Below are 22,416 nucleotides of genomic sequence, written 5' to 3' on the forward strand. Positions count from 1 at the left end.
TGTGCTGAATAGATGTCTTTAGTATCTACAACCAGGGAAAAATGTGTTCCTTGGAAGGGACAGTGAAAAGTCTTTAGAAAGCTAGGTTAGGATGGATTTGAACAGATCCTTTCTTACACTGTAAAGTCTTTAGTTTGTTATCATTTCTCCAAGTGGGATCAGCTTGTAGCAAATTCAGTTCCACTGCAGGGGTTACAAGTCTCCAGTTATAAAGCAGAAAACGGAAGAGAGCACTATGTCTGGACAAAGCAATCACTGCCATTGTTAAGCTAGCATAGGCATCAATTAATTCTCAAACAAAGGTGAGGAAGCTAAAATCTTCAGTTTGTTTAAGTTAAGGGAGTGATACCTCTTTTGTAACATATTTAATGATATGTATTAACTTCCATACATTTAGGGTATGCCAAGTAATGCAATGATACTCATTTTCTATTTTCCCAGGCATAAAGAGTTCTTAGTGCACGGTCTAGTAGTTGAGAATTTGATTTCACATTTAAGTAGACATTTTGCTACCTTACGGAGACCATTTTGTATGTGAAGGTTTCCTGTGATCTTGCCTGTGTGCTTGCTACTTGGCCTTATTGCCTACCATTTCCTCCTTGCTTTTTAAATTCAAATGAACTGTCCAGCTCCTAACCAGCCTGAGCATATTTATTTCACACTTCTGTCATCATTCATGCTGTCCCCTTTGTGCTGTAAGTTTCCCACTCCTTTTTGTAGCTAACTCCTACCGATACTTCAAAACTCAGTTCAATGGCATCTTCTCCAGGAAGCTGTTCCTAATCAACTGGTCTGGGTAAGGTTCTCTTTCAATGCCACCCCATGGTTCTCTGTCCAATTTTTCTGTAAATGTGGGCCACATCTACCTCCTCTTATGGACTGTGATCTACTTAAGAAAAAGGACCACTACTTTGTACATCCTTAGTGCAGTCTATTGCCCCATACTTTATGTGAGTAATTAATTAATTACTCACTGGAGTACATCAATGAATATCATAGCTTCCTGCTTTCTGAGACTTTCAATTTATTGAGAAGACAATTATACAAATACATATATGATTCCAAGTCAATACAACAACATAAGGCAGAGTAGCATAATTTAGATTTGGGATCAGGAAAGTCTTTGGGAAAAAGACAATGAAATTCGAGACCTGAGGGATGAGTAGGAGCTCCTCAGACAAAGATTGGGAATAGGAGAAGCATCCTACGGAGGGGAAAAAAATGATTGAAGGTCATGTGTAACCTATATTAGGCTTTTTAAAATACGGTATTTTATTGAGGAATAACATATAAAATAAGATGCAGCAATTTTAAGGGTGTGGCTTGAAATTTTAACGTATGTATACACTCATGTTATCACCACCCAGATTGATAGAGAACAATTTTATCACCCTCCAAATTTTCCTTGTTTCCCCTATTCTAGACAGTTTTCCTTCAGAGGTAACCACTATTCTGGCCTCTATGATTCAGTGTGATACATTTAAAGAACTGAACAGAGTTCAATGAAACAGATGTAGGGAGCAAGGGGGATAGTAGAGAGGAGATGAGAATGCAGAGGTAGGCAGGTGGTGGATCACAGAGTCTTGAGGACGTGGTTCAAGATTTGGACTTTTGGCCTGAGTGAAATGAATAGCTGTTGAAGATCTTCTCAAAGAGGTAACATGATTGGATTCACGTTTTAACAGCTGTACTAATCAGAGGGCATTAAGAGTTGAAATAAAGGAACCAGTTAGGAGGTTAATGTAATATTCTAGGGAAAATATAATTATGGCATAGACCAAGGAACAGCATAAAGATGGAGAAAAATCACCAGATTTAAGGTGTAATTTGAAGTTTGAATGTTTGAAACATTCAAACATTTGTTAAAATGAACTTATTATTTTAATAAGAGCATCATTTAAAAATTATAGCTGCATTTGAACAGCTAATGTTGTTGAAAGCTAATAGAGATATTCTCCCAATTTTAAGTGGTATTTATTATTTTCTGTGTTGGCACAGTATGCTTCATCTGTGGGTTATCATTTTATTTTCCACCTACAAGGGGAATATTGCTTGGAGTTTTCTGTACCAAGCAGCCTAATATTTGCCTTTTGGCCATGAAAAAGATTTTCCATCTTTCTATCTTTTGCTATGAAAAAAATTTTTCTTTTTTGTATTGAGTTTAAAATCATAATCAAATATAGAAATTTCCATTTTGATTGATTCGTATCCTCAAAATATGACTCACTTTACCAACAAAAAGCCAGTATGCAGAATAAACACTCCAAAGAAATATGCTGTTGAACACTTTTACCCATAGATTAGAACGGATATATTTAAGCAAATTAACTTTATGCCAAAAAGTCATGAATGACATTTACATATTACTTAGATCATTTACCAAAAAAATATTTTATTATGCTTGTTTTTCCTTTTTTGAACAATCAAGATGATTTCTCCGAACAGCCTAATCCATTTTTATTTGTTTGTTTTCACACTTTGAAAACCAGATGTATGTTTCAGATTCTTTATCTCAGTGGTAAAAAATAAGAGTGGTAAAAAGTAGTAAGCTTACTGTATTAATTTCCTAAGTCTGCTGTAACAATGTGGCATAAACAGAGTGACTTCAAACAACAGAAATTTATTTTCTCGCAATTCCGGAGGCTGGAAGTTAAAAATCAAGGTATCAGTAGGACTAAACTCCCTCTGAGACTCTGGACAGAATCCTTCTTGGCCTCTTCCCAGCTTCTGGTGGTTTGCTGGCAGTCTTTGCTGTTCCTTGGCTTGTAGGTGTGTCACTCCAATTCTCTATCTTCACATGGCATTATTCTTCTTGTGTCTCTGTCTCTTCACATGATACTTCTTTTAGAAGAGCACCAGTAATATTGGATTAGAGACCCACCCTACTCCAGTATGACCTCATCTAAACTAATTGCCACATTCTGAGGTACTGGGGGTTAAGATTCAATGTATCTTTTTTTTTTTTCTGGAGGGAGGGAAACAATTCAATCTGTAACAGTTACCAAAACTGAAAGCTTCTGACACTGGGGAATTACCTAGCAACAGCCAATTCTCCATTTTCTACATATATTTTCCTCATTACATGCAGAAAATAACTAAATAGAGACAGGAAAATCTTGTGTGTGGGGTGTGTGTGTGTGTGTGTGTGTGTGTTTGTGTGTGTGTGCCTGCTCACGTCTATAGACCTGGAATGGATCCCATCACTGATAACTCATGGAATCATGGAAAACTGCAAATTGTGTATTTACATTTTCATGCCTAGTTAATTGCTTTTATTCAGGCATAGTCATTGGCAGATTTTTCTTAGGGTAGACTGCATGTCTGACTGTAATATCAACAGATAAGTTTTCATTCTCTTCCTCTCTAGCATAATTTAATAAAATAAAATGGAATCTGGATAGATGGCTTTTGTTTATACATCCTGGATAAGATGGGTTACAAAACACCAAAGTGCTCAACAATTTGGCTTAGGATGGATTTTAACTGCTTCTTCCTTACACTTGAGAAAATGCATCATTTGTACTGAGGCTCACTACTCTAGACAGGTGATCTAAATAATTCAGTTACTCTCTTCTGAATTTCCTCAGTGGCCTAATTTTTTCCACTCAATTCTCCAATCATTTTACACTACCCAATCAACATTTAATGCGCATCCACTGTGTACCGGGCACAAGGAACCAGAGATGCACTATAATCTCTACACTCAAAGATCTCTCCTGAAATAACTAAATCAAAGACTATTTTTCCTAATACTTTCACGTTGGATTATGGTGTATTCAAGTATAGGAATGAATTAAACAGACCAAGGGGATGAAAATACCTCAGGGGATGGTAAAGTTATTCTTGGACCCCATGCTGTGCTTTCGTGATTTGTTTGTTTTTTTATATTTTTTATTTCAGCTGAAAGAGACATCAATGTCTACTGTGGGGTCCAGGCCATTACAATGAAGATTAATTTTTGCACAGTACTTTTCTCCGGTTATTCTGAAACAGACCTGGCACTGAACGGAAGGCATGGGGATTCCCACTGCAGGGGGTTCATCAATAACAACACCTTTCCTGCAGTGGTCATTTTCATCATCAATCTCAGCACCTTGGAGGGCTGTGGAAACAATTTAGTGGTAAGATTAGTGTGAAATTGTGTGCTAGGTTTGGGGATCATAACTAAAAAAACTCCCAATTTCATGAAATAATCAGAAGCCCAATCTATCTTTCGAGAAAAAATTCCAATAAAACTGAACAAATAGCTTTCCTTTGCCTGTTTGAGGCTTCTGCTCCCAATCATACAATTTTATTTTCCAATAGTGGTTCTGTTTATTGTAGCTGGTGGTTGAGGGGCCTGAGATTAACTGTGCTACTCTAACCAACATTATTTTGTGTGAGTGACGCTGAGGAATATGTCTCTACAGTTATTATCTAATTATCTAATTATCTAATGATAATTAGCTATGTTCCTCATGCGTTTTATGGAAGTATCTTTTATATTTCAGTGAGTTTGGCAATGGATCACTTGGCCTATTGCTTCTTAGTGACCTCATTCAGGAAGAAAGATGAAATATAGAATGAGAAACTTAGAATCTTCTAGGTATCATGTTTACCACTGAATGATCCACACCACTGTTTTGTAAAAGAGGGCTGTTAGCATTTCCAGTGTGAAATTCTTCATCCTGTGGGACTGTCCTTTGAATTTCTTACCCATGAAATCCCAGGAGCACGCTCTCTCCAGTCATTGTGAAAATCAAAACACCACTTCAAATATTTCCACTTTGAATGAGAACCACTAGTCTACACTATTCATTTATTTATGCATGCATTGAACACCAAAAATAGAATTGAAAGAGGCATTCACTCTCCTGGGAATTAAAATTAATTGAAGTAAAAATATTGTGATTTGGGGGGTGTTACACTAAAATTCATTTAGCACTTTTTTCTTTTGCTTGTTTAAATATAGTCTTATTGGTTAATCCTAGCAAAGACAAAAAGAAGATTCAATGAGCATGACCACTTAGCCCAGTGAAGAAGGAGAGATCAGTTTTTCCTCTTGATAAATTATTGTTTGGGATTAAGGGGAAAAGCTTGATTATTCTAAGGGCAGGGCTTTTAAGACGTGGTGTGAGATAGGAGACAGGAAAAAGAGATTTCTTTGAATCTCCTTTATCTTTTCCTGGAGGGCAGTTAGAATATTGTGCCCATGACCATTTCCAAGTCTACAGCTTGAGTATTGTTGACTCTTTTTATTGAAAACGTTTATTCATCTCTCTGGGTTGTGTGCAGAGAGGTTATGAAGTGGGCCTAAGGGAGAGTGAGGGAGAGGGATTCAGGTTGATTATTACACATCCAAGGTTCCCTGTGGAGGGAGGGGGCCCCTGTGGAGAGCAGCAGCCCTGCCCCTCCTCCCACGGTCGCCCAAGGCCTCTCCTTCAAGGAGCTTTCTACTCTTGACTTCAGTCTTACCCTGCTGCTGGAAAAACAATTTGGGAGAAATGCCAGACAAAGCCTGTGTGTGTGTGTGTGTGTGTGTGTGTGTGTGTGTGTGTGTGTATACGTGTTCGTGTGTGTACCTTCATTTTTCTTTTTAGAGCTGAATTACTCTGGTATAAAAATTGAGATATATATCATGTATATATATATAAATATATGTATATAATTTTTTTTCGCAGACAGAATTTGCACGTTTAGCTAGCCAGTCAGGCAAGCGATGTGTAGAGAGGAAGAATCACTTAGTTTTTTATTTTTGTCTTAGATGTCACCACCTTTGGAGTTTGCTCCAAGGATAGTCCTGTATGGGAAAAATTGAGTAGACTACTAAATCATCTGGATTAGAATCAAAATGTTTTCATTCATAATGATTTTGGTTCTCTTCATGAGTCAGCTAGATAATGGCTTCAGCTTTGCCCATGTGCTCCTAGGTTCATGTATAAAGTGTATTCTATTGTTGAAAATTAAATGTTACCGGTCTCCATAATATCTGCTAAAAATATTAATTGAGCATCATATTGTATTTGACATAGTGGGAGAAGCTCAATTGTATTATGAAGGTCAAGAACATTATTGATTATTCCTGAAATGCTGGTTCTTAAATTTTAGTGGGATTGGAGAAATGAAAGCTAATCAGTCCCAGGAAAATATACACATGGACAACATTTTTATATAAATCCTAAGAGTTCATGATCCCTCCGCAACCCAGCTAAGAACTATTGTCCTGGAAGGGGATGAGAATCTCCATGTACCACAGAGGAAGACCCTGAGAAGATCGACCCTAAGAAAATTTGTGACCTTAATTCATTTGTTCAGAATTTATCTCGAGGACCCCAAGATGCTGGTGTCACTGAGCTATGCTGAAGGGACAAAGGCAAACAAGACCAGGAGGGTCTCCTGCCCACAAAGAGCTCTGATTATGGATGGGGGTGTGCTGAGTCAGGCTGCTCATGCACTGTGACTGCATGAATAGAAGCTGTGGGGTGTATCAGGAGAAGTTTCCAGGGAAGATGAGATCCAGGGGAGGAGTGGGATATGTCATGGTGAGGAGGGGAGAGTGGAGGCAGGAGGAGTATGCACAAAGGCCAGAGCAACAAGGGCCTTGGGGCTGGGACATTATTAACCAAGAGTGGGAGCCTGGAGATGTGAAGCTAACATGGAAAACAAGATCAGATTAACAGGGGTCTTTTAGGCCATGCCATGGAATTTGGACTTTACCCATGAGCGTTTTCAAATTACTTGCTGTAGCACAACGAGTGACATATAGTCTCTCTACTTTCTTATTTATGAAATATGAGTATAGTGTCTTTGGTTATATGAAGTTTTATTTAGTTAAAAGACACATATGAGTCAGACAGAGAAAGACAAATATCATATGATATCGCTTATATGTGGAATCTAAAAAAATGCTACAAATGAGCTTATTTACAAAATAGAGTCACAGATATAGAAAACAAACTTATGGTTACCAGGGGAGAATGGGGGAGATAAATTGGGAGACTTTGGTTGACATATACACACTACTATATATGAAATAGATAACTAATAAGGACCTACTGTATAGCACGGGGAACTCTACTCAATACTCTGTAATGACCTACATGGGAATAGAATCGAAAAAAGAGTGGATATATGTATATGTATAACTGATTCACTTTGCTGTACACCTGAAACTAACACAACATTGTAAATCAACTCTACTCCAATAAAAACTAATTAAGAAAGAATAAAATCACCCTCTTTATGAGAGGAAGAAGAAAAAGACGTATGATCACTTATAAGTAGCATTATATGTGTATAATCTCAAAACCATGCCATGTTATAGTTGCAACAGACCCTAGAAATGATCTGTCTACATGTTTTATTTTGCATATGAAATGCCTAGGTTTACATGTAACTATTTAATAACTGAGCTTGATCTACCATTCTAACAGGTATCCACAATTCCTGGAGTCAGTGCTTATGGAAATACAACTTCAGTACAAATAGGAAATATTTCAGGATATATTGATACTCCAGACCCACCAACAATCATCAGCTACCTACCTGGACTTCTTTACAAATTCAGTTGCAGTTATCCATTGGGGTACCTGGTTAATAATACCCAGCTTGCTTCGTAAGTCGCACTTTATTCTTGCTTTCTCATATTGTCTTTTGGTTTGAGTCATTTTTACCCTTGAGGGACTTATAAAGATAGTAGGATTTGTTGAGAATAGCTAAACTCAATCTCATGGAAACCATATAAGGTCTTATCTATCTACTTACCTACCTATCTACCCCTCTATCCATCTGTAAGTGTTATTGTTATGATGCATATCAACAGCTCAGTTTTAATCTCCCCCCAATTAAAATTGGCTCAAACTAATCAGATGTCTGCCTGGGGTTCTCCTAGCTCCCTTTAGAACTGCCCAAGAACCCAAGAACCCTGGGTGCTTATGCACCAGAAGGGCCTGTCCTGTTTCCAGTGTGTGGAACATTCGGTCACTGCATTTTGGGGTCTGTTTAGCTTCATTCTCTGCCGTATCTCTCACTGGTGGCCTCTGCTGCCCAGAATCTGAGGTCTCCATGCCTCCTGCTGAGGTGTCACCTGCACAGTTGCTGATGCTTCCCAGGAAAGGTGGTGTCACCCAGAGCCAAAGAGCTTCAGACATGGACTGCGGTCATTGCCTTTTGTTTATAGTCATGTATTCATTCATTACTCCCAAAGCACATACTCCAAGACAGTTATACATCCACGTTACAATATAGCCATATGGATTTGTGAAATATTTTTGACAAGATGGGGTGATTGAATAAGAACTTTCCCTCTCCAGTTCTAGGGTTTTCTATCACAAAAGTAGTTATTGTTTAATCTCAGTCACAGGGAATGTGGAGGACACATTTTGCTTCAGGTAAAAAATATTCATAGATGATGTAATGGCACAATGATGACAAACAACTTGGTCAAAAGCAAGATTTTGATGTGGAAAACAAGAAAAGAAAGGCCTTGAGTCAAAAGGATACAGGTGCAGAGGGAAGGAGGTCATAGTCTTTCACTCTGCTCCCCTCAATTTTCCCACTGAATACATTCCTGAACTTCAATGCACATGGAAATATATTCATTTATTCAATAAATATTATACACGTGCTACGTGCCATGCAATGTTCCAGCAGTAAACAAAGTAAAACAAAGTCCCTGATCTCATGAAACTTCTATTGAAGTGGAATTGATGAAAATGTATTTGCATCAGATTCAATTTTCTTTGGAATTAGGTTTTTCTGCAAAAGTTTCATGTAAGTAATAAAAAATGTAAAAAACGTTCCTTTATAAATAAAAAGATCATAAAGAAGTTTGTCTTTACTTAGTCCTTCTTGCTGTTTGATTATTTATCTGTTCAGTAATTTAAACAGTATGCACACTACAGACCTAGTTAAAAGTATGTCAGGATTACTCAAGAGTTTTTTGCCTTAAATCTAACATTAAGATATAACTGAAACTTTTAAAATCTCATCAATGCCTTCCTTTTCCTCAATCTGTTTTAGGTCCTCAGCTGCTATTTCTGTGAGGGAGAACAATGGTACATTTGTCAGCACTTTGAACCTGCTCCTTTATAACGTAAGTTGATGGGCGAAGGATGTTATCTTCTCTTTCACTGTTCTGAGGAGCCATTTATGAGAATGGCTTTTATATAAAAATCTACCAAAAGCCACATTAACCTTGTTATACTTTGGTAACGTTTATTCATCTTTACCACCATTTTCATATATCTTAGTGATAAAAGTATACTAAAAACTCCATTATTTTCTAGAAGTTGGTATATGATTTAAACTTTATTTTATAAATGTGATTCTGCATAGTTACTCCAAGTGTCTATCTACATTTATACATATATATTTATTTATGTGTGTATGTGTGTGTGTGTAGCCATAGTCAGGGTCAAGATTTTGGAAATAATATATTTGTGATAAAAAGATAGGAAAAGTCCAAATGATACTTGACTTGAAGGCACGATGCTTGGTGATGAATGTGTTAATATTTTCAATGTGGGTTTTGGCTGTTGTCAATTCTGTCACATCTGAAATAATTTGGGTTGACTGCACAGTATTGTATAAACTTTTGTCATTTAAATATCGACAGTGGCAGCAAAAATGTGAAAAATACATGAATTTCTATTTATAACTCTAACATTAATCTCACAATGATATTTTCATGTTGATTAAAAATTTTTACTCATACATGTTAAATGCCTGATTTAAATATCAATTTTCAATCTATCAACCAACATTTTTGTAAATTATGAATCTGATTTTTACATTATTATTCATGTCATCATGGCACTGAGTTATAATTCATGCAACTGATTTAAAAGTCATTGCATTATACTTTGAATATAATGTGCTATAAATATTGTAGTAGGACATTTTCCAAAGGCATTTAAAAAAATCATGTTTATAAGTTTGTAGTCTGACACCACAGAGTTCTAAACAACAAATTAAAATGTGTTGGAATGGAGATTGCCTTTCTGTCATTTCTGAACTTTCTTCTGCAAGGAGAAGCTGCCAAGATACTTGGTTTTACAATACTCAGCAAATATGGGCCAGTATTCATTCCCAGTATGGCCAGATATTTATTATTGTTGTGAGCAATACTTTTAAATTGGAACCTTTCTTTTAATTTATACGTGTAAGGTCCCTCAGGTAGAATTGTGATGAATGGTTTGGATCCAATCTTATTTGTTATAATTGAGTGAAACAAAGATGGGAATTCCTGATCCTAAAAAAGTGAAAAACATACATGACATTTAAGGATACCACTGTTTTCTGTGAAATTAAACTATTCTCTCAGCAGAAAAGCAGAAAATCAAAATTTAGAAGCGTGGATTTGAAGAGAGCTTTGCTATTGAGCTCTTTCCTTTATCATTAGAGATAGTATTATAGTCCTGTTGCTAACTAGACCTAATCCTTCAAAGAGTTTCTAGAATCTTAACGCCAAATAAAAGTCTGTAATTTGATGATAACCTTAAGATTTTAATTCTATGGTAAAAAGGTAATTGATATCAGAATATACATGAAATACATAGTGCCAAAATCCTTTTTTTTTTTTTTTTTTTTTTTTTGCAGTACGTGGGCCTCTCACTGTTGTGGCCTCTCCCGTTGCGGAGCACAGGCTCCGGACGCGCAGGCTCAGTGGCCATGGCTCACAGACCCAGCTGCTCCGCGGCATGTGGGATCTTCCTGGACTAGGGCACGAACCCGTGACCCCTGCATCGGCAGGCGGACTCTCAACCACTGTGCCACCAGGGAAGCCCAATGCTTCTCATTTTTAACCAATTTGCAATGAAAGTATTACTAATGGTTGAATTAATACATTAAAATTTAAAAGTTATTACTAACCAGTTATTTAATAAAATTCAACCACTTCCCTACAAACTAGTGTTTTAAAAATTAACAGACTTAATTTTGTTAGAGCAGTTTTAGATTTACAGAAAAGTTGACCTAAAATGTACAGAGAGGGGTTCCCTGGTGGCTCAGTGGTTGAGAGTCTACCTGCCAATGCAGGGAACACGGGTTCGGGCCCTGGTCTGGGAGGATCCCACATGCCGCGGAGCAACTGGGCCCGTGAGCCACAATTACTGAGCCTGCGCGTCTGGAGCTTGTGCTCCGCAACAAGAGAGGCCACGACAATGAGAGGCCCACGCACCGCGATGAAGAGTGGCCCCTGCTTTCCACAACTAGAGAAAACCCTCGCACAGAAATGAAGACCCAACACAGCCAAAAAAAAAAAAAAAAAAAAAAAATGTACAGAGTTCCTATAGACCTCCAGTGCCTGCATACAACTTCCTCTGTTATCTGCACCTTGTATTATGGGTCATAGGGCATATTTGTTACAATTGATGAACCAATACTGACATATTATTAAGTAAGGTCCATAGTTTACATTTAGGTTAATACTTCACATTATATATTCTATGGGTTTTGACAAATGTATATGACATGCATCCATTAGTACTGTATCATACAGGACAGCTTCACTGCCCCAAACTAGTTTCTTAACATGGCACCATTGTAGTATTTTGCCATCTTACAGGACATTAAAAAACTAGTAATTTATACTGAAAAAAATTTTGTATACTTTGACGAATTGATCCCAAACCATATTTATTATTTGTTTGGAACACTAACATTTAGCTACCCAAATGTAATTTTATTGCAGCATTTCAAACTAAGTATTATTTTACAACCATTAGGGGCCGTATTTTCCTATTTTACCTGCAAAGTTTGTGATTTCTAACCCTTAGGAATGATGAAAATTATATTACATACCTACTGCTCTTATTCTATAGTTAGTTACTTGGGTAGGAAAAAGTGCAGTTGTTTATTTCTATGTGTTCTGGGATTCAGTGAATGTACTTAGGAAAATTTTACTTATTATAAATAATGACATTTATTGACTGTGTGATTTTAATATATGGAGTTTACTTCAAGTTGAACTATGACCTTATTTTTACATGGTATAAATAGATCAGTTTTCTCCTCTGTGGAAACTGAAAGTGAAGATGACCTTGTGAATTTGAATTGTACCTAATTAGTAATGTCTTCTGAGCAGGTAAAGAAACAGAGTAAATCTAAAACTGGGTTATGGTAATTATGAATTATTTTTAAAGTTGAGGAGAAAATGTAAAATAAATATAATTGATTTTAGGGACAATATTGTACTAACAGGAGTAAAGGCAACTAAACAAAATAAAATCAAAAGATTACCTTTTAGAAGAATAACTTTGATAAGTCATGATTAAACCACAGCTGAGTCATATCACTTGCAAATGACTTTGTAGTATAATACTTGTAAAAAAAAGTAAGCATTCTTCTGGGCAATATTGATGCAAATACAAGATGAAAGAGCTGTATAGTTAATGAAATGTGGATAACTTGGAGAAGTTGGAAAAGGGAGCCAGAAAGATAACGAAATAAAAATACTACCTATCAGAAATGGTTAGAGGAGCTATTATCATTTATCACAGAAATATAGAAAATAAGTACAGCATATAATCCCTCATTTATCAGGCTTTATTTGAGAATGAAATATTCCACATGAATGCAACTTTTTCAAAAGTGAAGCATCCAAATTATTATTGTTTTAATTTTAAAAATTCAATGAAATAGCATTATCTTCAGAGTTACTGAATTTGGGGGAAACAATTTGCCTCCATGCTAAATGATTTGACAGCTTAGATTTTGAGAAGTTTTTTCTTTATTCCACATTTTTTTTCTGTTTTTCTTTACTATCAAATTAAAGCTGTCACTTCTCAATTTCTAATTTGCTGCTTTCATCGACTGTAGATTGGGAAGTGATATAAATAAACTCTCCAGAATTGGTCTAAACTAAGGGTAAAAGGTAGAAATGAAGTCCTAAGACACCCTTCTATAAGTCCTTACCATGTAATCTAGTACAGGAATTCCAGGCCATGCATTTTGGCAACTCAGAGACCATACTGGTCTCTTTTTACGTTTTTTTATTAAATTTTGGTAATTTCAAATTGCCAGATAAGTGACTTTGGGTAAATGAGACACATTATTTAAAGTGTAAAGACATACATCTCCAATGGCAAAGGGCTTAAACTGAAGCAGATATAATTTAAATAAACTGAATATTAGCCACTAATATAATTTAAATAACTGGAATATGAATTTAAGTAAACTGAATATTGATAGCTGAATATTAGACAAACTAAATACTAACCTCTGACTAGTAACCATTGCTTATAATTTAAATACACTGAACATTAATCATCATAAATGGTAAACTATGGACACAAAAAGATTTATGCATGAATTTGTTACTTGGATATGATTTAAGAACAGTTCTTCCAAAAACTAGAGGATTAACTAGGTCCTTTGTGGAGTTGGTTCTGTAAATTGATGTTGATTTGCCCCCTTTTCTTTTATAGGACATTATTGTCTTAAGTAAATGTGCTGTTGGGAAGGCAATGATGGATTAATTGCTTATTTTTTTCATCATTAGGATTCAACCTACAGTCAGCAGTTAATTATCCCGAGTATAGGATTACCTTTGAAAACCAAAGTATTTGCAGCTGTACAAGCCACTAATCTGGACGGCAGGTATTTTCAAACCCTTATCTTTTGTTGGTTAAAACATTTTGGCTGCCTAAAGCCTCATGAACCATAAAGTTAGCTCATTCGCTTTAAAAAAAGTATTGCCATTGCCATTCCATTTAGAAATGCTAAACAATGGCTCTTAAAGAAGTAGTTAAGGGGGACTTCCCTGGTGGTGCAGTGGTTGGGAATCCGCCTGCCAGTGCAGGGGACACAGGTTCGAGCCCTAATCCGGGAAGATCCCATGTGCCCATGTGCCACAGAGCAATTAAGCCCATGCACCACAACTACAGAGCCTGTGCTCTAGAGCCCATGAGCCACAACTACTGAAGCCCACACGCCTAGAGCCCGTGCTCTGCAACGAGAAGCCACCACAGTGAGAAGCCCGCGCACAGCAAGGAAGAGTAGCCCCCGCTCGCCACAAATAGAGAAAGCCCGTGCACAGCAATGAAGACCCAATGCAGCTAAAATTAATTAATTAATTAAAAGAAAAAAATGTAGTTAGGGGCATAGGCCTGAGGCCACTCCACTAGGGATTTTAATACGTCTCCTGCCCTAACCAAGTACAGACATTTCACTCTCGCCATCCATGGCTACGCATTTTTGCCAAACATAGCAAGGCTTATGCCATTGCCTCTGACCAGACTCTCTCTCCACCACCACCCTCTTGCCTCACACACACCCTTCCATTTTATTTCTGCCAGCTCAAATCCTACCCAGTGTTCCTGGCCCTGATCTAGTGCCATCTCTGTCTGATATCTATCCTTATCACTCCAAACAAGAGAGCCGTCAGAATGGGGTGAGATTAATCAAGGGAAAAGACACGTATTTAAAGGAAAAGAAGAATAACAGTGGAACCACTGTTCTCCCAGTTTCCAAAATGGGAAACTCGACCCTATATTAAGGTGACATAACCTCACCTTAAATGTCCAAAAAACTTCTCAGGAATCCACCCCAGCTTATTCTTTAGTTTTCCTTCCCAAGTACCTCGCCTATTATGTCTATTATTCTTCCACCCATGCAGCCACCCTCTGGTCCAGCTGTCAGCATCTCAAACCACCTCCTGCACTCTCTAGCACATTCACCCCAAAACATCCCTGCCAGACTGGGGATTGTGACCTTCCTTCATCCTGCTGCTCCTCCCTCAAAAATGTCAGCACCTAAGACTCCTGTCCAGATTTTCCAGTGTCTCCGTGCTGCTCGCATCTCAGCCCTCCCACCTGACGCTCCGCATGAACCCAGGACCTTCCTAGTCCCTTCTGGTCTTTCACACCTTTGTTCACATTACTCTTCCCACCTGAATGCCCACCCACCCACAACTGCCACGCCTTCTGAAGCCATAGACCTCAGATTCTCCAAGAGAGGGATGATTTCAAATATTGTGCCTCCTGTCAAACTGTATATCAAATCATGTATTCCAATTTTTTGTTTAGAAGGTAATGCCTATATTTTTTGGTTTGCCTATATGTAAAAATACATATATTTTACATATTTGCCTAAATTAGAAAAAAAAGAAATGCTAATAAGTAGAAATAACATATTACAAGGGTGCTTCCCTGGTGGAGCAATGGTTAAGAATCCGCCTGCTGGGGCAGGGGTCGCGGGTTCGAGCCTTGGTCCAGGAAGATCCCACATGCCGTGAAGCAAATGGGCCCGTGCTCCACAACTACTGATCCTGAGCTGTGGAGCCCGCGTGCCACAACTACTGAAGCCCGTGTACCGCAACTACTGAAGCCCGTGCACCTAGATCCCGTGCTCCTCAGCAAGAGAAGCCACCGCAATGAGAAGCCCGCACACCGCAACAAAGAGGAGCCCCCGATCCCCGGAACTAAAGAAAGCCCGTGTGCAGCAATGAAGACCCAATGCAGCCAAAAATAAATAAATAAATACATAAATTTATCTAAAAAACCCCCAAATTACAAGGATTAAAGGGTGACACCCACTTTATGTCATTAATTGGAAAATAGCAATTCTTCCCATAAAGAAGGAGGGGTAGTGACTGGACGAGGGCATGGGGAGAGCTTTTGATATACCAGAATGTTCTATGTTTTTCATCTGAAAGATGATTAATCAGATGCAGTCATTTTGTGAACACTTATGATTCATGTATTTTCTATGTGTGTTACTATTCAATAAAAGTTTATTAAAAAACCAAAGAACTCTCCCCATAAGAATCTGGGCCAAAATTATATAAAACGATCTCCAGAAACATCTCTGCAAAGTAACAAAATCAATCAAGTTTCATTTGACACTTAGAAAATTCAGAATGATCAAAATTGAAAGGAAATTCAAAAGTAAAGATCCATTTCTGCCCTAATAAAAAAATTGTAGCATGTAAATAGTTTATTTTGGGTTTCTCATATATTATTATTTAAACATTTCATCCTGAAGAGATTAGTACACTCTAGAAATCTGGTTCTACTTTACCTTCTCCCTTTTTGTCTTCTTGGCATTTTTATTCTTGGTTGTATGTGATTCTTGATGTGTGACAGCAATTTGTTGCAGACTTTTAAATACTTTGAGTTTAGGAGAAAATTTTAATAAACAAGAAGTCTCTGCAAATAATATAAAACTATGTTCCCTGGGATAAGATGTTTGTCAATATCTACTTCTCTTGGATTAGTAACTAATATCCAAAAGGAGATTCTGACTCTAGATTATTCTTACCTCTTCCTGCAGATGGAATGTCTTAATGGATTATTGCTACACGACCCCATCAGGGAACCCAAATGATGATATTCGATATGATCTTTTCCTTAGGTAAGTGCCTAAGTCTTGTATTGATAGCAATAACCCTACTATAGATAATTAAAATAGAAAAGCTAAGTCAGATAAACAAATTATAGAGTACTTTTATAGCTTTTAAATTTAAAGTTTTACATTTCGAACTTTTAGTCCTTATATAGTTGGAACTATAAAAGTGGAGAACAATTTTCAACATGAAATGCTGATAAGGCTGTTGTTGAATGACAGTTACAAGTAAGTTTACTCCATCAAAGATGTTTTATTAATGTTTAGGTCATGTGAGAATATTTCACTGTCTTAGGAAAAGCATGGCTAGGGTACTATTGACAATATGAGAAAGGCGGTGAGAGGGTACTATTTTTCCAAAACTAGACTGTCTCATGGTATGTCAAAAGGAGAATAAAATTAAAGTAATGGGCTAGATAATTTAGACCCCAAACTGCTTTTCTTAATTTATCAGTATTTAATATGAAAGTGTAATACAGCCTACCACTCCTTTTTTATCAGAGCCAATAACTTCAACTTCATTCCCCAATAGACAGTGATAGAGTGAATGTAATCTACATTTGGGGAAAGGGGACATTGATCATAAAAACATTCAATCATCTCAGTTCCTTTTCAGCATTTTTATCTGACAGGGGAACAGACTTGAAAGCCAAGCAATGGCTTCTCATCATGCTTATAAAATGCAGTTGGCTCTGATCACTGCCACTTATTGACACATGATGGGAGTAATATGATGGGAAACCAGAAGAATAAGTTTTACTGGCTAATCAACGTTAAGATGATACTCAGAGGGTATGATCAAACTGACACTCATATTCTATTGCTGGAAGTGTTAATTTGGTTAACATTTTTGGGAAAAAATATCAGTATGTATCAAAAAACCTTAAAAGATTTCATATCCTTTGGTTCTACTTTTGTGAAATGGGAAGCATATTCTAAAATATTTATGACTTTCTTGTCTATCAGTGCTATTTAAAATAGTAAAACATGAGAATCGACTGCATGTTCAGCAGTAAGGAAATGGGTAGGTGAATTATGGAGAACCAGTAAGTTGAGAGCTCATACAGACATAATAATCATATAAAATTATTTATAAAATAGAAAAAAATAGTTGGTTCTATTTTATCTCTTCCCCTTCTGTCTTCTTGATGTTTCTATCTTTAGAAATATGTGGTTCTTTAAAATTTAAATGTATTAAAATATGAAATGAAAGAATTAGCATACACGATTGTACAGTTGACCTCATTTATGTAATACATGATAGAAAAGACTATAAGGAAATATATCAAAAGGTTCACCTTTGTTATTTATGCACAGTGAGATTGTGGATCATTTTGTTTTGACATTTTTCTTATTTTCCAAAATTTCTATAATGATTACATATTGATAATCTAGAATAAGATCATCAGACTTCTGGTATGACTATGGCTTCAGCTTAATTCTTTCAGTTTTCTTCTTGGAAACTATAGAGACTGAAATGGATAACTAAAAAAAGTCCCCTAAGTGCCATTTTCAGTGAGATAAGGAGGAAAAGAAAACCTAGAAATTCCAAAATATGTGTTAGTGTTGATAAAAGCAGTTAAGATCAAGACAAAACAGAGCAGGAAAAGGCTGGCAGGAAGCAGAGTGGGAAGAAGTGGCAGGAGAAGCAAGGAAGAAAAGTGATTGCAGAGGGGTCCCACTGCCATAGATCCCAGAAACAGTCAGGAGAAATGCATACCTACAAGAACAGAGAATCACAAGCTAACTGAATCGAGAAAAAAGGGATAAACAAAAAATCCATAAAATGCCAAAGAAAGGGGGAAATCAACATCGAATGAGGAGGGTATGGCTCTACCAGATATTACAGTTAATAGAAGCTCTAAAGTTATTAAAGGGGTATGATATTATGTGAGGCTAGAGACATAGACAAAAAGTTAGAATAGTAAGTTGAAAAATAGATCCAAAACATGGGAATTTACTATATGACAGAGTTTGGTAACATGCAAATCAGTGGGATTGACAGAGATTTTTAAAAATAGTGCTGGATAGTAGATAATCTTAAGGAAAAAAATAGCATAGGATCTGTACTTCACTCATTATACCATGATAAACTTTAAATAGATTAATTTAAATGTAAAAACTACAGCTTTAAAAGTGATGGAAGAAAGCATGCAGAATATCTTTAGAAATTTGGAGTAAGGAAAATCCTGTTTAGCTCACATACTAGAAGCCATAAAATAAAATATTTAAAATTATGTAAAAATAAAATTTCTGTGTGCAAACACACACACACACACACACACACACAGACACACACACACACACTGGGAGGAATGTCCAAAGCCAAACAACAAAGTTAAAACAATTTACAACTTATGTAACAAAGAAGGAACCACTCTTCCTAAAAACCAAGAATTTATAGGAATCTTAAGGAAAAGGCCAACAGTACAATAAAAATTTGAGCAAAGAACATAAACAATTTTCAGATAAAGAAACACAAATGGCTCTAATATATATGAAAAATGCACATATCCATTCACACTAAGAAAAAGGTGAATTGATATTATATGGTGATAGTTTATTGTTCCTACCAAATAGGGAATAATCCAGAATTTCATACATATACTTTGTTGATGTAGCTCTGAGGGAAATAAGTATTTTTTATACATTACTGGGGCAGTACAAAATGCAACAATATTTATAGAGGGCGATGTGGCAAAATCTGCTGAATGATCCTACAGATATATAGATAACCCAGCACATGTTCAAAATGATGTATTAAGACTATTCATTATTACTTTGTAAAAATGCAAAAGATTCAAAATAATGCAAGAGTACATAAATAGGACACAGGTTAAATAAACTCTGACGTGTGCATGATGAAATAGTGTACAACTGTGGAAGAAGATGAAGGAGGCTCTCTAAATATTGATATGGAAAGATCTCTAAGATTCATTGTTAAATTAAAAAAAAGGCAAGGTACAAAATAATATAGAGAGTGTGCTATCATTTGTTTAAGAAGGGGGAAACATTGAGAATGTATTGCTTCTGCTTCTATTTGCATATGCCCTGTGAGGCTGCAGTAACATGTGAGGTCACCACGGGCAGATTTGTGTGTGGACATGGGAGAGCATGGACAAGGGCAGAGATGTGGGGAGAGACTTTTTACTATATATATTTTATAGTGTTTGGATTTTTGAACCATATGAAAGTATAATTCCTCTAAAATTTGATAATAATATTATAATCAGAAACTGGTCTGCTTAAATATTGTGATATAGGTCACTTACATATCTGTTGAGTTAGTTTATTCTCCTATTAAGTATTGATAACATGGCATAATTTTGTTAGCTCTTAATGTAATAGGGTACTCTTAATACTGCAGAAATTAATTTACAAGTCACGGTAGGTTGGTACTTTCCAATAATATCGTTTTCACATTCTCTAACGTGTAGCTGTGACAAAGATCCTCAAACCACCGTCATTGAAAACGGCAGGAGCCAGCAGGGCCGCTTTTCCTTTGAAGTGTTCCGATTCGTGAAACACAAGAATCAGAAAATGTCCACTGTCTTCCTGCACTGTGTTACCAAGCTCTGCAGAGCTGATGACTGCCCGTTCCTTATGCCAGTATGTTTTTAGCAACTTTATTCTGAACTGTTGAATTGATCTAAGCTGAAAGTTATCAAGTGTTAGGAACTAATTTCTACATAGAAAGTGGATATGCATCAGGTCAAATAGTTTGAAGTACAATTTTTTCATTCATCTAGGAAAGATCTATTGAATGCCGCCTTGTGCCAAGCATTATGCTGGTAATACAGAGATGCATGAATGAGTTCTGAATTCAGTTAGCTTATCCTTTAGGATCATGAGATAATCATGGCATAAAATATGACAAAATGTTATGGTGCAAAGGCAGGCATATATATGGGCTGTAGTAAAAGACATTATTCATCATTGTGAGAGAGATGAAACAGGAGAGGCTGGGAGGCTCAGTGGAAGAGATATGACTTTGAAGACAGATGAACCCCAAAGAGGCAAAATCAAGAGTGTAAGAGACATTCCATGCCAAAGGATGGTCAAAGTCACAGACACATGAAACAGAGTAACCAGGGAACTTCCAGTCCTTCAGTAGGGCTCTGGAGTAGAGTAGAATATCTAGACAGTAGGCCCCCTAGTGTTACAGCAATATTAACCTGAGAAAAATGCAGTCATGTTTTTTGATTTGAGATAGCTTTAATGTGTTTATATGTGTGCTCTAATTCATGCATTTCTTCACAATCATTAGTTGCGTTAGTCCTAAGTAACTATATCGGTTGGGGTTAAATGGATATTCCACATTTCCTTGGCTCTGTGCTGACCAGCATTTCAGGGAAAGATTTATTAAAGCCTTGAGAGAAATAAAAGTAGAAAAGTTTGATAAACACAGCTCTTTTTCAGGGGAGCCATTGAGCTATGTAAATTAATGAGGCAATGCACAATTACAATGGGAGGAAATAAGAAATGCGGCCCAAGCCAGGATAAGAAATACTGTAGCAGTTATATGCAAAGTAATTAAATAAATGCACAGAAGTAAATGAATAAAATTAAACATGTGGTATCTCTTCTAAGAGAATCTGCTTTCCAAATGGCCATAAAGAAACAATTTTGTGCTGGTGTGGAATTTCATTTGTTTTCTTAACTCCTTAGATTTGCGACCACAGAGAAAGGCGAGATGCGGGGAGGAGGACCACCTGGAGCCCCCAGAGCACTTCTGGAAATGCTGTCCTTTCTGCAGGGCCCATCATTACTCGGAGTGGTAAGAGTGCTCCTCCTTTTGTGTGTAGTAATAGACGGTTCCAAAATGGCTTGTTCTTTGGCTTCTAAGGAGAACTCAAAGTGATTCTTAAAGAGCACTAATTAACTGTGAAACAAGATAAACTGCTAGATAACTTTAATTTCATGGTAGTTTCCTGTTTATTCAACTTACTAAGGGAAATATTCTTTACCACATTTCCCTTCACACACACACACACACACACACACACACACACAATTATATGGTGCTGGACATGTTTCATTTGCCCATCCGGATCCACTCTGCCCTTCCCAGCCTCTCTCTGACCTTGAATACTGGTCTCTGTGAACTGCATCCCCTAGCTGCCTTGCCAAGTAGTTTCTGGTTGGACTTGGCCAATAGGTGGCACTGTCAGAGGTTGGGTGTGAAGTCCACACAGCTCCCACCAGACAACTCTCTCCATTCAACTACTCTCAAGAGTTCTGGAAACTCTCCCTTTAACCTATAGCCTAGGTAACTTGACTTTCTCTTGTCAACTCCCTCCATCTTTATAAATAGTCCTATTAAATCTCCTTAAATTGCTAGTTTGAATACCATTTGCTCCCTCCCAGGATCCTGAATTGTAGTAGTATGTAAATACACCCACCAGTGCACTCATTTGTGCTCATGACTCTAATGGACACAATTGTTTATACAATACATTTTCATGTATACAAATATTTGTACATGCATGTCCGTACACATACATATACACATACACACACACTCTCCAAAGGGATACTGCTTTACAAGCGTGAACCTGGAGATATCCAGAATCAGTTGGATAAAACAGACATGCATTGTAAACAACACACACTGAAGTCTGAAAAACTGGTTCTAGTTCCAACTTTTGTCCTAATAAACTGTGGAACTTGGGATTTTCCTCCACTTCTCTGGGCAAACATTTCTTTCTTTCTTTTTAAAATAAAGGGTTTGAAAAAGTAGCCTTTCAGATTCTTTCTAACTCTATGGTTCTAAATTTGTCTAAAAAGGGAAAGCAGAATTCTGATTTGGACTATATGCTAATAATTTTTCTCTATTTTATAATAGCCATAGGCTATTATGTTTCAATTAGATTATCTTTACCTTTTCTCCCACACCTCCTGTCCCACAATGAAAAGAAAGTTTTGTCTGAAAGAGGTGATTAAGCAAAAGTCATTTTGACCTAAAAAATACAGACAATTGCTTTAATTATTCACTCCTTTGTGTTTGTGTACACATATTAGTATTTTTTTAAAAAGCCTAAGAGACCCTTTAAATAATACAGAAATTTATTAAATATAAAATTTCAAACTTAG

General features: G+C 36.7%; 1 protein-coding gene across 2 annotated transcripts in view; it reads left to right on the top strand.

The window, feature by feature from the left end:
• The window catches only part of ZPLD1 (zona pellucida like domain containing 1), a 133,159-nt gene that overhangs the window by 100,127 nt on the left and 10,616 nt on the right, over positions 1 to 22,416 (top strand). For both annotated transcript variants that reach the window (XM_089910510.1, XM_022574786.2), the window contains 7 exons: positions 3,901 to 4,121; positions 7,413 to 7,594; positions 9,001 to 9,073; positions 13,481 to 13,578; positions 16,252 to 16,332; positions 19,761 to 19,932; positions 20,992 to 21,100. In XM_089910510.1, coding sequence (XP_089766636.1) covers positions 3,901 to 4,121; positions 7,413 to 7,594; positions 9,001 to 9,073; positions 13,481 to 13,578; positions 16,252 to 16,332; positions 19,761 to 19,932; positions 20,992 to 21,100 — 936 coding nt within the window. The remainder of the gene's footprint in view (positions 1 to 3,900; positions 4,122 to 7,412; positions 7,595 to 9,000; positions 9,074 to 13,480; positions 13,579 to 16,251; positions 16,333 to 19,760; positions 19,933 to 20,991; positions 21,101 to 22,416) is intronic.

Source organism: Delphinapterus leucas, chromosome 4, assembly GCF_059928025.1.
Source record: "Delphinapterus leucas isolate spDelLeu-1000000601 "Yukka" chromosome 4, BTC_Dleu_Yukka2, whole genome shotgun sequence".
NCBI classification, from domain to species: Eukaryota; Metazoa; Chordata; class Mammalia; order Artiodactyla; family Monodontidae; genus Delphinapterus; species Delphinapterus leucas.